This window comes from Danio aesculapii, chromosome 18, assembly GCF_903798145.1.
Source record: "Danio aesculapii chromosome 18, fDanAes4.1, whole genome shotgun sequence".
Lineage (NCBI taxonomy): Eukaryota > Metazoa > Chordata > Actinopteri > Cypriniformes > Danionidae > Danio > Danio aesculapii.
Genome location: NC_079452.1, coordinates 43,871,239 through 43,885,885, shown reverse-complemented (window position 1 = coordinate 43,885,885; position 14,647 = coordinate 43,871,239). Strand labels below are relative to the sequence as shown.

The following is a 14,647-nucleotide window of genomic DNA, read 5'->3' as shown; positions in this document are numbered from 1 at the left end:
TGTGCCCATTTTTTGACACTTTTTCTGTTCTTTTTTTATGTACTCATGCATTAAAATACTTTTCACTGATAATAGATAGCATTTGTATTAAATCCATATTCATTGAATCGAATCAAATATCAGATCGAATAGTGAACCAAGACACGCCATCAGTTTACATGTTGTCTATTGAATGTTCTGTTTGGCAGGTCTCTGTCGGTCAGCAGTGTGTCGTCTGTCTCCTCCGCCTCCTCCAGCAGTAGTTCGGTCAGGAGTGCCGACTCTGATGACATGTATGCTGATTTGGCCAGTCCAGTGTCCTCTGCCAGCTCCCGCTCGCCCACCCCAGGACATCCCCGCAAGGACAGAGGCCCTCCACGGGAAAGGGGCCCCAACAAAGAGAGAGGTACTGGTGCTCAGTGGCTTCACATTTGTTAGGCAATTGAGTAAACTTGAGTATGTAAACATTACAAATGTGAAAATAGTTACAGTGGTCAGCATATATAAGTACAGCCATCACAAATCTATCTTTTAAATTTATATTTCTAATAGGAAGCTACACTATATTATATTTGTGCATGTACATTAGATTAGTCAGTACTAAAGCCAAATCTGGAGCTTATCTAACAAAATAACTTGCGATAGCAGTCCAAAAACTAGTACACCCAAATGTATATGTTATAGAAAAATATTAAATACAAATTTTAAAAAGGAAAAATCAAGAAAAGCAAAAAAAATAATAATTTTAGAAATTTTGTAGGCTGTAATTTTTTTTTGCAATATTTTGCTTGAATTTAATCGTATTATCTTTCAATTTCTAAATATGTTTGTTGACTAAAATATTATTTTATTAAATATATCTGTTTAATAAATCTGTTTTCCTTAAATGCACCAAAATACATTGCCTATATTCACTGAAAAAAATTGATAAAAATAATCATTTTCAAAATGGGGTGTATTCAATTATGCTGAGAGCTGTGTATAATCAAATTATAATGCTATAATATTTAAAAAATACATTTTAAAAAGCACATAAAAAATTGATTAAAATTATACTAGAATTAAAACATAAACTTGCATTAAATCTAGTGCTATGCAAAGATTAATCGCACTCAAAATAATTTTTTTTGACATTATATATGTGTATACATAGTGTATATGTGTATTATATATATATTTATTAAGTATATGTGATACTCATACATAGAAACAAGAACAAAACTATACAAAAATTGTAACATAGAAATTTTAATTTATATATAATTTATATCATATACATATATATATATATATATATATATATATATATATATATATATATATAAAAAAAAAAAAATATATATATATATATATATATAAAAAAAATATATATATAAATAAACATTTTCTCAAATATAAGCATGCGTATGTGTATTTATATATACATAATTATGCACAGTACACACACACATATAGCAAACCTTTATTTTAGATGCAATTAATCGTGTCTAATTTTTGCTCAGCATTAATTAAATGTTAACAAACACTAATAATAATGTAATAAAATTAAGTTTAAACATGAAATGATTAAACATCAATAAATGCTTAGTATGAGAGAAAAAATTATAATAAAAGAAAAGTTCAAAAATACTAAAATCAAAATGAAAACACTTTAAAATAATGGTCTATTACTTATGTGTTCACCAACATGAACAAACAATTAGTTATACATATATTACAGTATTTATTTTTGTTACACAGTAGTTAACTAATGCTAATGATAACTTGTACAATTTTGGATATTAATAAGGCAATCGTTAATGTTGGTCGATAATTAATAAGTGCTTTACAAGAATATTCACACTTAGTTAATGCTAGTAAACTAATGAACCATTGACAAGTGTGACCCTGAAAATAAATGATCCAAAGAAATCAATATTATAGACCGTGGCAATGTCACTGGCCCATGAACATTTCCTCCTTGTTGCCATTATCGGCAACATTAACTTGTTGCCATTAACTGAAGCTATGAAAATTAAAAATGTAATACAGGAAATACATTAAGACCATCGTTATTGTTTACATCCCTCAAAATGGGCCATAATAGTTTAAATAATCACACTTGTTACTCTTACAGGTAAACCACCAAAGAAAGACGAGCCTTTTAAAGATGAGCGGAAGAGAGTGGACCCATCCGGTCTCCCACCCAAAGCCAGTTCTGACATGCCTAGATCTGGAAACCGAGGTCACCCAATGCATCCACCGCCCATGGGTCCTCCAGGAGGATACGGCTCTCATAAGGACATCAAGCTCACCCTGCTCAACAAGGTAAATGGGTGAAAACGCATAAATGTCACGGCCATGGAGCTGCGCAGAAGTGCACGATGGTTCAGTGACCTCTTTATTCCTCTTTGACCAGCAGCAAACAGACAGGAGCAATAGGAAAAGGTACTTTCCTTCTGATAAAGAGCGACCCCCTTCGCCTCTCCGCAAGAGGATGGCGATGTCACCTGATGGAGGTAAGCAACACCACGTGGCAGCTTTAATGTACATTAGAAAACCCCTTCAGAAGTCTGATATCTGATTGTGATTCATCTCTTGCCACAACAGAAATCCAGAAATGCAATCAGAGGATTACTTCGCAGTATTTGCTAAAGCATTACTTTATGAACTCTCTGTAGGTCTGGAGCTTATCTAACAAAATAACTTACGATAACAGTCCAAAAACTAGTACACCCAAATTTATATGTTATAGAAAAATATTAAATACAAATTTTAAAAGGAGGAAAAATCAAGAGAAGCAAAATAATGGGAAAATTGAGTTGAAATTTTGTAGGTTGTAATTTCTTTTTGCAATATTTTGCTTTAATTATATTATCTTTCAATTTGTAAATATGTTTGGTGGCTAATATATTATTTTATTCAATATATCTGTTTAATTAATCTGTTTTGTTTAATTGCAGCTTTAATGCCCATTAGAAACCCCCTTCAAATATCTGATTGTGGTTATTCTCTTGCCACAACAGAAGTCCAGAAATGCAATCAGAGGATTACTTTGCACTATTTGTTAAAGCATTTCTTTATGAACTCTCTGTAGGTCGAGACAGGAGAATGCCTGGACGGCCCCCGATATCTCCTAGAATGGAGCGGCCCAAAGGCCAGGGTCCTCGCCCGATGCCGCCACAAGGAGAAAGGTACACACTGTCTCTTTTTTTACCCACTGCCTCTGTTCTTTTCAGCCATCACACTTTTAAGGCCTAAATACACTTCAAGCAAAGTGTTTATCTTATTATTATTTTTTAAGCCTAAAAAAATTGAAATTACTAAAAATATTTGTGATTCAAAGATTGTGTTAAGCATTTATATACTTAACCAAAGTGATTCATTAACAATTTAGTAGTTTTACAGTTAAAGTCTGAATTATTAGCCCCCCCTGTATATCCCCCCCCCCTCGCCCCCAAAGTTGGCAGAAATCAACACATTTCTAAACATAATAGTTTTAATAACTGATTTCCTTTATTGTTGATTACTGTAGATAATATTTTACTTGATATTTTTCAAGACACTTCTATACAGTTTAAAGTGACAGTTAAAGGCTCAACTGGGTTAATTCGGTTAATTCGGTTGGGGGGTTTTATCAGAGTGTGTGCACTCCTCCAACATGGGTTCCTCTGCTTTTATTTGTTTATTGTCCCTGTTTGTTGTTCCACTATTCTGCTGCTTCAGCTTCAGATCGACACCTACAGCAAACAAGTGAGATCATTCATTAACTGGGTTAATTCGGTTAACTGGGCAGGTTAGGGTAGGCAAGTCATTGTATAACGATGGTTAGTCCTGTAGACAAAAAAACACATAAGGGGGCTAATACTATTGACCTTAAAATGATTTTTAAAAGATTACAAACTGCTATCCTAGCCGAAACACGACTTTCACCAGAAGAAACAATATTATAGGGAATACTGTAAAAATTTCCTTGCTTTGTTAAACATCATTTGGGAAATATTTAAAAAAGAAAAAAAAATTCACAGGAGGGCTAATCATTTTGACTTCAGGTGTGTGTGTGTCTTTGTGTCTAGGTGTGTGTCTGTGTGTCACAACAAAAACACACACAAAACGGGCCAAAAACTTGTTTTAATCTTTTCTTGTTACCAATTAATTTACATGACCAACTGAGACATTTTATTAAACTTCAGAGATCAAGGTCTCATAATGAATTTTCAAAGTGTTAACAATTGGAAAACACCCATGAATTACAAAATACAGGAAACTGTTAATTAGGATGTTTTTACACTGTACTATTAGCAAACATCCCAGTGGCACCCAGGCTGCTGAGAGTGATGCTTTGATAAATGGCTGAAGATCTTCTGCACTCTGTTTTGTCTCTCAAAAAATATATATGACAGCAGTGTGAATGTATCGAAGACTCCAAATAAATCAGTCAGGTCACATCATGCTAATTTTTACAGCACTCTATACAATCTTTTACTATAATTAAAGCAGCATTTTATTCAACTTCTTTTTGCCTTCATTTTGTTGTGATTGATGACTACTATTGTTAGTTATGAAACCAATCTGATTCTGCTATTAACTACTGTACTGACTATGTAAAGTGCTGTTTCAATGAGTCAGCAGCACTGATTCAGAAGGTTTCAGTCGCATTCAGTAGATAAAACGAGCCAAAGACGATCCAAACTCCTTCTAACACAAAAAAATAATAATAATAATGAGAAAAAAATTCTTTGGAGAAACCGAGCTCAGTCAGATGACAGTTATTTTCTGGCTAAAAGAACGATGTGATTTTATAAAGTCTAATCTGTGGACTGAAATTCAGTCACACTGATCTGAATTTCCCTTCAGGTATGTGGCGATTTCCATTAGTTAATTGATATCTTAATTTATAATTATAATATTCTAATATTTATGTAATCTGTGTTGATATATTGCCATATAACTTTAATATAATAATATATTTTAGTTCCACTTTATATTAAGTGACACTAACTACTGTGTACTTCAGAATATAAGTACAATGTGCTTCATGTGTTCATAATGTATTACAGAACACTTCTGGTGCTCTTGAGGTGGGATACTGGTCATTTTAGGGTCAGGTTTGGTGGTATGGTTGGGTTTAAGTGTGGGTTAAGATGTAAGGGATAGTCAACAGTGTAATTATAAACGTGATTACAAATATTACTAAAGCTGTAATGCACTCAGATATTTAATCCAGCATAAGTACAATATAAAAACTTTCACTTACACCATAAGTACATTGTAACATATGATTCATTTGAGTGTAAGTAAATATTAGTTAAGGTAACTTAATATTAAGTGAGACCTTTTTTTTTTTTTTTAAATAAAAAGCACAATCTTATTTTGAAATTTTTACTAAAACTGCTGTTAAATGTTAATAAACAGGAACTGTAATATAATAAAATAAAATGACAAAATATTAATGAATAAACATCCATAAATGCTTAAATAAGAATAAAATCTAATAGCACAAAAACATAATAAATCAAAAAGTACAATGTGAATTCTAATCTGATCTGATCTGTGTGACTTAAATTCAGTCACACTCTTCTGAATATCCCTTTAGATAGTGATTTCCTTTAGTTAGTTGATATCTTAATTTATAATTATAATATTCTAATATTTATGTAATCTGTATTGATATATTGTCATATAACTTTAATATAATAATATATTTTAGTTCTACTTTATATTAAGTGACACTAACTACTGTGTACTTCAGAATATAAGTACAATGTGCTTCATGTGTTTATAATGTATTACAAAACACATCTGGTGCTCTTGAGGTGGGATACTGGTCATTTTAGGGTCAGGTTTGGTGGTATGGATAGGTTAAAGTGTGGGTTAAGATGTAAGGGATAGTCAACAGTGTAATTATAAATGTGATTACAAATATTACTAAAGCTGTAATGCACTCAGGTAGGTATTTAATCTAGCATAAGTACAATATAAAAACATTCACTTACACTGAAATAAATCATATGTTACAATGTACTTATGGTGTAAGTACATATTAGTTAAGGCAACGTAATATAAAAAAAAATAAGCACAATCTTATTCTAAAATTTTAACTTAAACCTCTGTTAAATGTTAATAAATGGAGTAGTAATAAGATTAAATTACATGGTATTAATGAATAAACATTAATAAATGCTTAGTAAATAAGAATAAAAAAGCTAACTTATAGCACAAAAAGATAATAAATCAAAAAGTACAATGTGAATTCTAATCTGATCTGATCTGTGTGCCTTAAATTCAGTCGCACTCTTCTGAATATCCCTTCAGATGTCTGGTGATTTCCATTAGTCGACTGATAGCATGTAGGGAGAAAATAAGAATGCACTTATTCAAATTTGTTTGCAGGAGAACTGTTAGTTTGCATCTTTGTAGATGTACAAACATACACATTTGATTTACTCTGTATGTTGAGCAGATTTCTTGTTAGTCTAACTGTATAAATCAGGAAAAATCCCCATGTTTGTTCACCTTTAGTTCTCCTTTTATGTGCTTGATGGCTCAAGGTGTTTTGTAACCAGCTTCATCATCATGTGACTAAGACTGAAGATTTAAAAAGATCCCATATTTGTAATTCACTGTTCAACCTCTTTATTTTCTCTTCTCCAGGAAGCGTCCTTTTTCTCCTCCAGCCAAGTCTTCTGGGAAAGGTCCTGCTGCTGCATCTGCAGCTAAACCTCCTGCGCCTGGTGCTGGATCCGGCTCTGCTTCTGGTTCTGCTCCGGGCAAACCAAGCAGTACCCTTTCACGCCGCGAGGAGCTCCTGAAACAGTTAAAGGCTGTGGAGGACGCCATAGCCCGCAAACGGGCCAAAATCCCTGGGAAATAATTAACCTAACATCATCTGGGACATCCATGTTGTGCTCAATGCCCAGTGTTTGGCAGAAATAAAGGAAATGGTCATCAATCTGAACTCCAAAGGCATCCTGTAAATGTCTTAACGGTGGGGGAAAAGAGACCGTCGTTTAATTTCTGCTCATTTTGCCCTCAAAGAGAGGTTGTCTAGGTTTTATATTGATGTGATAAAGTTGAGAAGCCGGTCACTTTGTTTGTTTTTGCAGGACGATGGAGTCTTTACTGTAGTGCGTCTCAAAGATAAACTGTACATCCACTGAACATATTTGCTCTTCATCCTGCCATATTCTTCTTGCTTTTCTCCTGTCATTTTCTGAGGAGTTACAGAGGACAGACTTGTTTAATGTGTCAGATCTACGCATTTGACATCTGTCCTACTCAAAAAAACTAAACAAATCTGAAACTGCCTTTTCAGAGAGTCCGGTGAACTTGTCTATCCTCCACATCCATGCGTTTAGCGTTTACCGTTTTCACCATGTTCATCTACAAAGCCAGACGACAGAATTCCCGTTGCTTAAACTGTATGATTGTAGAGAACCAATGACAGTGATGTGAAATGTTGCTTTTTTTAAAAGATTCTGCGTTGTTTTTTTTTTCCCTTCCCTTTCCACTAGCTAAGTTAAAACCTGCATTTTATTTGTCCCTCATTTTTAGTTGAAAGTGTGAGAGGCTGCATTTGGGACGCCCGGAGATGAGGAATAATTCAGTCTTGCTTTTTGTGACAAAAAAAAGCTTCTAAATAAACTATTTTGATAAAGAGAATAATCTGTTGGAACAATTTCTCTCCGATGGAAAGATCTTTGGGGGGTTTTATCAGAGTGTGTGCACTCCTCCATCATGGGTTCCTCTGCTTTTATTTGTTTATTGTCCCTGTTTGTTGTTCCACTATTCTGCTGCTTCAGCTTCAGATCGACACCTACAGCAAACAAGTGAGATCATTCATTGACTGGATTGGAACGTAAATCATCTTCCTTTTGTTTGTACATTTCAACATCACAAGTTGTAAGCGTTAAATAATCCTAAACGCTTGACTATGATACACCCACATTACTTAAGTTGTTTTTAATAGTTAGGCCATGATGTCACACTGGTTTTGTATCAGTGCATCTCAAAATGATGAAATTAGTTTGGGCATCCCAAAAAAACGTATATATTAATTAATTAACTAATTAATTAGGCAAGGCAAGTTTATTTATATAGCACATTTCATACACAGTGGCAATTCAAAGTGCTTTACATAAACAACAATAAAAAAAGACAAGTATAAGAAAATAAAAAAACAAATAATAAAAATGATTAAAAACAGATTAAAATGTGTTAAAACAGGTTATAAAAGAGCGAAAAAGAAAAGAAAGACATAATAGTGCGATCTGTCAGACGTAGTACAGTGCTCATTCAGTAAAGGCACAGCTAAACAGATGTGTTTTCAATCTTGATTTAAATATACCTAATGTTGGAGCACATCTGATCATTTCTGGAAGCTGATTCCAGCAGTGAGGGGCGTAGTAGCTGAAAGCCGATTCACCCTGCTTTAACTGAAACCTTATAATTTCTAGTTTATGTGATCCTAAAGATCTGAGTGATCTATTAGGTTTGTATTCAGTGAGTCAATTAAATGAAATCAAACAAACGTTGGTTTCTGGCATGTTTAATGTAAGAGTGATTGATTTATGGCTTAAATCTTCAGTTTCACATTCTCGGCAGAACGTATAGACATGAAGTTTAGGGGACTCCTGGGGAGATGTGGCTGATCTGGATGATGCTGGGAAATTCACTTGGCCTTGTCCCATGATGGCAACCCCACAGAGAGACAGAACTGCCATCAAAACCTTGTTTTAGTCAATGAATGTCCTGTTATTGAGGGCTTATTTGTCATCTCCAAAACATCCAGGGGGCCCCACAGTTTATCTCCACATTCACCTTTCCGCGGATTCAGAAAGGTCACTAAATGCTCAGAAAAAGGGGGATTTTTCATTTCAAGTGTGAATATTCTGGATATTAAATAAAGATGTTAGAATAAAGTTTCATTTGTTAATGCATTATCAATGAGCAACTTATTTAAGGCATTTATTAACCTTTAATAATGGTAGTTATTTCAAATATGTGTTACTATAGTGTATTAACTGTAAACACACAATTAATGATTTCAGTAATATTCTGCGATGAGCAATGTCTGCTAATGATTGTGGAGTTGTTTACATTGTTGGTTCATATTAGCTAGCGCCTTTGTTGCCGGTTAGTTTTAGTTAAATGTTGGATGGTGGTTTGATGATGAGGCGAATGTATAATTGTCCTGCAGTATTTCTCTATAGTTAAACGTTTACTTTCTTGTCAAAGCAGACAGAATAAGCAAGTTTTAATGAATGAAGTACCGCGTTTAATGAATGAAACCATTTGCCGCTAGTTTAGATGAGGAAAAAGGGGATTAGCGGTGACGAGAGCAAAACAAGTCTAATCAATTAAACGTTCAAACAGCGAAAGATTCAATTGGAGTTAAATCCTTTTAGATACTAAAAGACTGGAGGAGTTTTTACAGATACAGCATAATACGCTTGCGTATACATCGCTTCATATGAAAGAGGAAGCAAGGAAGTAAATATTTATTACTGTTTCCTCATAGGACTCGGATTTCCCCAGTGATGGATACAGGTAAGTTGGCTATAAAAATGCCGCTTAGCACTGCAGCAAAGTATAACAGTCCTGAGGCCCGACACCGCCTGAGCTGTATTTAACAATCACTCCGAATCACTTTTGATATTAAACTATGAGGGTAAGTAGCAAAAGAAACTTTCCATCAGTGCTTATTTTAAAGAAATAATAATGTTAATCTGAGAAATTTTTAATTTCATCGATATTTATAACGTAAAGCAAATTTTATCGCAATGTTTAATTTAATTTATGTATTGAATTTATTGCAGTCCCCGCTGTTTTTTGGATTATTGTTCTTCTGGCTGTCGGAGAGCATAGTGGAAGGAAAGCATCTCTGTTTCAAAGATTGTGACCATGGGTTCAGTAAGGCGCACCAGAAGCTCTTGCGCTCTTTGATTTCACCCAGACACCCGCTCGTTCAGCCTGTCCATCACCCGGCGGGATCCTGCGAGGATTTTGTCCGGTCTGCCTCCGATGATCTGAAACATCGCTCGCTGTCCCCCTGGCGGACAAGGTAAAGACAACCATCCACTCCACAACACCTGCCTAACATTGCGATAGACATCTTAAACCGTAAAGCTAGAAATATTAACTATTTTTATTATCAATAGTTGTTGTTTTTATTATATGCTGAACATTTAACAATCAAAACCATAACATAATTTTGCAATTGAGACATTCACATTATAACACAACTACAAGAAAAAATAGAAAAAAAGCAGTAGCCTAACATTCAAGTAACTACTGACTTAATAGACCGTCCATTGTTCATGTTAATAATTTGTAGTCAACTTCAAATATATGTTGACGTATTGGTATTTTAATAATAGTTTCACATTGTTTTGATTTGCCTGTTTTGGACTATTAAAAACATCAATTCATGTATTTATTTATTCAAATTAATGGAGATTCATTCAGTTTTTTATTTAACAGCATAAAATCATCAATTAAAACATATGTGTAAATAAGGGTTAGTTCACTGGAGATTACAATTATTTCATTATTCTCTCGCGCTCCACTAGTTTCAAACATGTTTTGAAGAATGTTGGAAACTGGTAGCCACTGACTTCCATGGAATCTTTTTCCTGCTGTGGTCAATGGCTACTAGTTTCCAACATTATTTTGTCTTATTTTGAGTTCAACAAGAAAAAAACAAAAACAAATAATGTCAAAGTGAGGAACTACTTGAGACTAGAACTTTGTTGGGTCATTTATACTTTTATTATGTGTTGAACTGCTTCATGGCTAATATGTATATCTCTTGTATTTTTCAGAACTGTGGAAAACCCAGACATGTACCCCTCAAAATATGAGGAAGTGCAATGTTTGTGTGATGGTTGCATCATTAACGGGCAGATAAACAGATCCTACAACTCTGTGCCTGTGTTCAAAACTCATTTGTTCCTGAAGAAGCAGCCATGCCCGTCTGACCCGGATAAATACTCTTTCACATTTGAACATGTGCAAGTGCCTGTGGCCTGTACCTGTGCAGTGCCTAAACAATAACCCAGGACAAATCAAGACCCAATCTGTAGAGACCTGTCTCATGTACCGAGTAGTGTTTGTTTTAAAATACAATTTTATAAGGTACTTACATTGTTTGATATGCTTACATTCGTAAGCTTAAAGGTTGCATGTGTCACATGATTTATTTCAGTTTATAAACCAACACTCTTTCACTTAGAAGATTTACTTGTAATATAGTAAAACACTACTTTATCTAGGCTTTATTTATTTATATAATAATAATAACTTATTTACTATTTATTAAACTTGTATGTAAGGTTTGCAAATATGTGAACTCTTGATCTTGCGCTCAGCTTTCTTTTTTATTGGGCGTGAAATATTAATCTTGTCAATGACAAGAATAGTTCTATTAAGTTCATGTTTCAATGATATCAATCGAATGTATTAGATTCAGGATGCTTTGTTTTTGTAGTTTGTCCAAATGGTATTATGTTGTTATTGTGTAAAACAAACAGAATAAAGTCTATGCTTGTATATCAGTGATGGGTCCGTTCATCTATATCTAGATTTATAAATGTGAGTAAACTGTCAAGGTTTCTGGATTTTATTTCACTCAAGAGGATAAATCATTAAAACTATTTATAAAGTATTGTGTAGCATTTGTTGCTGATATGCATGAGAAAAGTAAAACAATTCTGTATTACCATAATTACCAAAAAATGTAGATGATTATTCCAAAAAAAATGGCAGTTTTATTCTGCTTTTTAGGGGTTCACATATTTATTCATTTCAGCAATAAAAGTAGAAAACAGCTTTATAGTTTTTTTCTGATTTCATGTCTTGTTTATTAATTTTTTTTTCTGGATAAAAAAAAAAGACTATAAAAAGACACAATTTTACCCCAAAGAAAATACTATACAATCTTTCAAACCACATTACAATTTGCTGTGATCACTTATATGTTTAAGTACAATTGTTATATTTTTAAATACTTTGTTTCATTTTTACTTAAATAAAGGACAGAGCATTATTTCACTCATATGTATATGCATTTAAGTTTTTATAACACTAAAGTAGACGCTGCGCTTGGGTTTGTGGGACTTTTATTTTGAAACCATTCGATTTCAACCGTGGTTACGTTGAAGCTTTGCGACAGTCTTTACAGGCAACACATTGCAGTGATGAGCAAAATGACAACAGCGCTAATAAAGTCTCTCAGTATATTAACGAAACCTATTCGAGGTAAGAAAAACATTACAACAGCGGACAAATACTGTTCAAAGCACATGTTCTCTGTTATCATCATTTGTTGGCTAGTTTGAACCAATGTAGTCTTGAAGAAGCTTTCAGTTAAGAAGAAAATAACTCATTATTTACTCACCCTTATATTATATTATAAGTTATTGTTCTAATAATTTTTTATTTTTCGTAAAGCACAAATGACATTTTAAACACATTGTCGCGTATTTACAGATTAACACGAATAAGTTCAGTTAGCTATTAACTTTCAGTATTTGTTTTTCCACACATTCAATAGTAAATAGCGACATTAAGCCAAATATATTATTTTATTGAGGTTTGTGTGACAATTTAGGTTTTGCAGATTTCTATTATACAGCTGGGAACAAACGTCAAAACATTAAGTGTTTTCAAGATTATAAACATGAATATTAATCATTTATACTGCTAAAATATAATCGCATATATATATATATATATATATATATATATATATATATATATATATATATATATATATATATATATATATATATATATATCCAGCAATTAGTCTAAATACATGGAATATTTTATATCAACCAATTACAGTTTTTTTCCAAAGTAATTTCTCAAATTATGATAATGTTATTGATATTTAGAAGACAAAAACAAGACATTACAAAACATAAATGAACATTTTATTCCAAACATTACCTCTTAATGTTAAATCCAGACAGCCAATTATACATTTAAAATGTTCTGGCATTCACTGATTGACACACTCTTTTTTTTTTGTTGTTTTTTCTCTAGATGGGCAGTTGAGCGATGGTCAAACCACACAATCAGCACTGCTTTCAGCTCTCCAGAAGAACCTGACTGAGCTCCAGGAGCACATTTCCAAGGCTGGAGATCTGACAGAAGTCACTCCACTTGTGGAAGAGGTCAGAAGAGACGTCACATGGTTCTGCAGGGACACAGAGGACATAACCTGGAGCTTTGTCCAGGAATGTCTTCTCTTACTGCTCTGCCTGGCTCGACACCTCAAGTGCCTTCTGGATGCCTTTCAGAAAAATCCTGCAGCACCAAATCTGGCAACCCCTGAAGCAGCTCCTCCACTTCCTCCAGATGTTCTCAGTGTGGCCCAGCAGAAGACACTGGGTGCTGTGCTGCAGTTTGTGGTCACTCTGGGTCTCTGTCCATATTTGGCTCCCGGTGTAGGGGTGGCATTGGCACTGAGGTCAGCCTTTGGGGCTGCTGTAGAAGGGGCCGTCCGACTTGATGTGGGCCCTGCGGGTGAAAGACGACTTCTTATCACTACTAATGTGCTGCTGGAGGTGTCTGCACTTTCATCGCTGGCTACTCCTGTTTTTACACGTCATCTGGGTGATATTATGGCGGCACTGTGTCAGTTGGCATATCGACCCCAGCGGCCTGATGGAGATGGTGCAAAGAGCCATAAGGTAAAAATATGCACATATTTAAAGGGGTTTTCCAAAGCAATGGACAACCTGGAATTTTAGAGACCTTTCATATTTTTCCAGAACCAGAAAGAAACGATTTAAACATCCTGGATATGTTTATATAATAAAATGTAAAGGTTTATAATGTTATAACGATTAAATATTGTTTGCATGAACTGAAATTAAGCTGAATATTAAACCTAAATGTAAATAAGTTAAAATATTGGATATTAAGCAATCAATAAAAATATAAAAGTTAAAGAAGACATAATTATTACTTTAAAACAAATTATAATTTGTTTTTTACCATGCTTTAAGTACAAATTAATACACTTATAAAATCTTATTATAGCTAAATAGAAATATAACAAAGACAGCTGCATAAAACTTGAATTAACCTAGACTAAAATAGAAAAACAAAAATGAGTTGCCTTGGCATCATTTAGGCTTGATTCAGTTTAACTACTTAAACTTACAAAACTTATTATAATACCATTATATTAAAAATTAAAGTTAAACTCATCTATTTTATTTAATTGCTTGGCCAAAACTATGTTTATCTTGTGATTCCTGATGTGCACAGGGTAGGAGATGAAAAAAAAAGTATTTTTATGACTGAAAATAAAATAAAATAAAATGAATTACAAAAAATTAAGTTAAACAGAAATCATTTTAAAAAATAGGAATAAGACTAAAAATGGAAAACATAAAAATGTTTACAATATGGTTCCATAACTAAATTAATACACATAAAGTGCCTTTTTTATTCTATTAATGTTCATTTCAGCATGTTCATACAGTCATAATATTTAATAGACCTGAACTAATAGAACATGAACTAACAATCAGCAGTTCTGTATTTTAAAACCAACATTAACAAAGATAAACAAATTATTTGACTAATGCATTGCAAATTATTAATGTTAGTAATGCTGTAAAGTGTTACCAATATTAATAATATAATATAATATAATATAATATAATAAGTCACT

General features: G+C 33.3%; 3 protein-coding genes across 8 annotated transcripts in view; all 3 read left to right on the top strand.

Moving 5' to 3' along the window:
• The window catches only part of zc3h18 (zinc finger CCCH-type containing 18), a 63,329-nt gene extending 55,706 nt beyond the window's left edge, over positions 1-7,623 (top strand). For 4 of the 5 annotated variants that reach the window (XM_056478131.1, XM_056478133.1, XM_056478129.1 and 1 more), the window contains exons 15-19: positions 189-385; positions 2,096-2,286; positions 2,378-2,477; positions 3,056-3,152; positions 6,613-7,623. In XM_056478131.1, the coding sequence (XP_056334106.1) occupies positions 189-385; positions 2,096-2,286; positions 2,378-2,477; positions 3,056-3,152; positions 6,613-6,832 (805 nt within the window). In that variant the 3' untranslated portion in view covers positions 6,833-7,623. The remainder of the gene's footprint in view (positions 1-188; positions 386-2,095; positions 2,287-2,377; positions 2,478-3,055; positions 3,153-6,612) is intronic. The other variant, XM_056478132.1, reaches the window with a different exon arrangement.
• Positions 7,624-9,560: 1,937 nt separating this feature from the next.
• Positions 9,561-11,184, top strand: il17c (interleukin 17c). The gene is made up of 3 exons (XM_056478929.1): positions 9,561-9,628; positions 9,777-10,021; positions 10,782-11,184. The coding sequence occupies exons 1-3, from the start codon at positions 9,623-9,625 to the stop codon at positions 11,011-11,013; spliced, it is 483 nt and encodes a 160-aa protein (XP_056334904.1). The 5' UTR covers positions 9,561-9,622; the 3' UTR covers positions 11,014-11,184.
• A 946-nt stretch (positions 11,185-12,130) lies between these two features.
• The window catches only part of tango6 (transport and golgi organization 6 homolog (Drosophila)), a 30,484-nt gene continuing 27,967 nt past the window's right edge, over positions 12,131-14,647 (top strand). For both annotated transcript variants that reach the window (XM_056478780.1, XM_056478779.1), the window contains exons 1-2: positions 12,131-12,216; positions 13,006-13,655. In XM_056478780.1, coding sequence (XP_056334755.1) covers positions 12,156-12,216; positions 13,006-13,655 — 711 coding nt within the window. In that variant the 5' untranslated portion in view covers positions 12,131-12,155. The remainder of the gene's footprint in view (positions 12,217-13,005; positions 13,656-14,647) is intronic.

Bases quoted from the DNA above. Each gene is read 5' to 3' on its own strand.
- il17c (XM_056478929.1), top strand. The intron at 10,022-10,781 runs GTAAAGACAACC...TGTATTTTTCAG, and splicing joins CTGTCCCCCTGGCGGACAAG to AACTGTGGAAAACCCAGACA.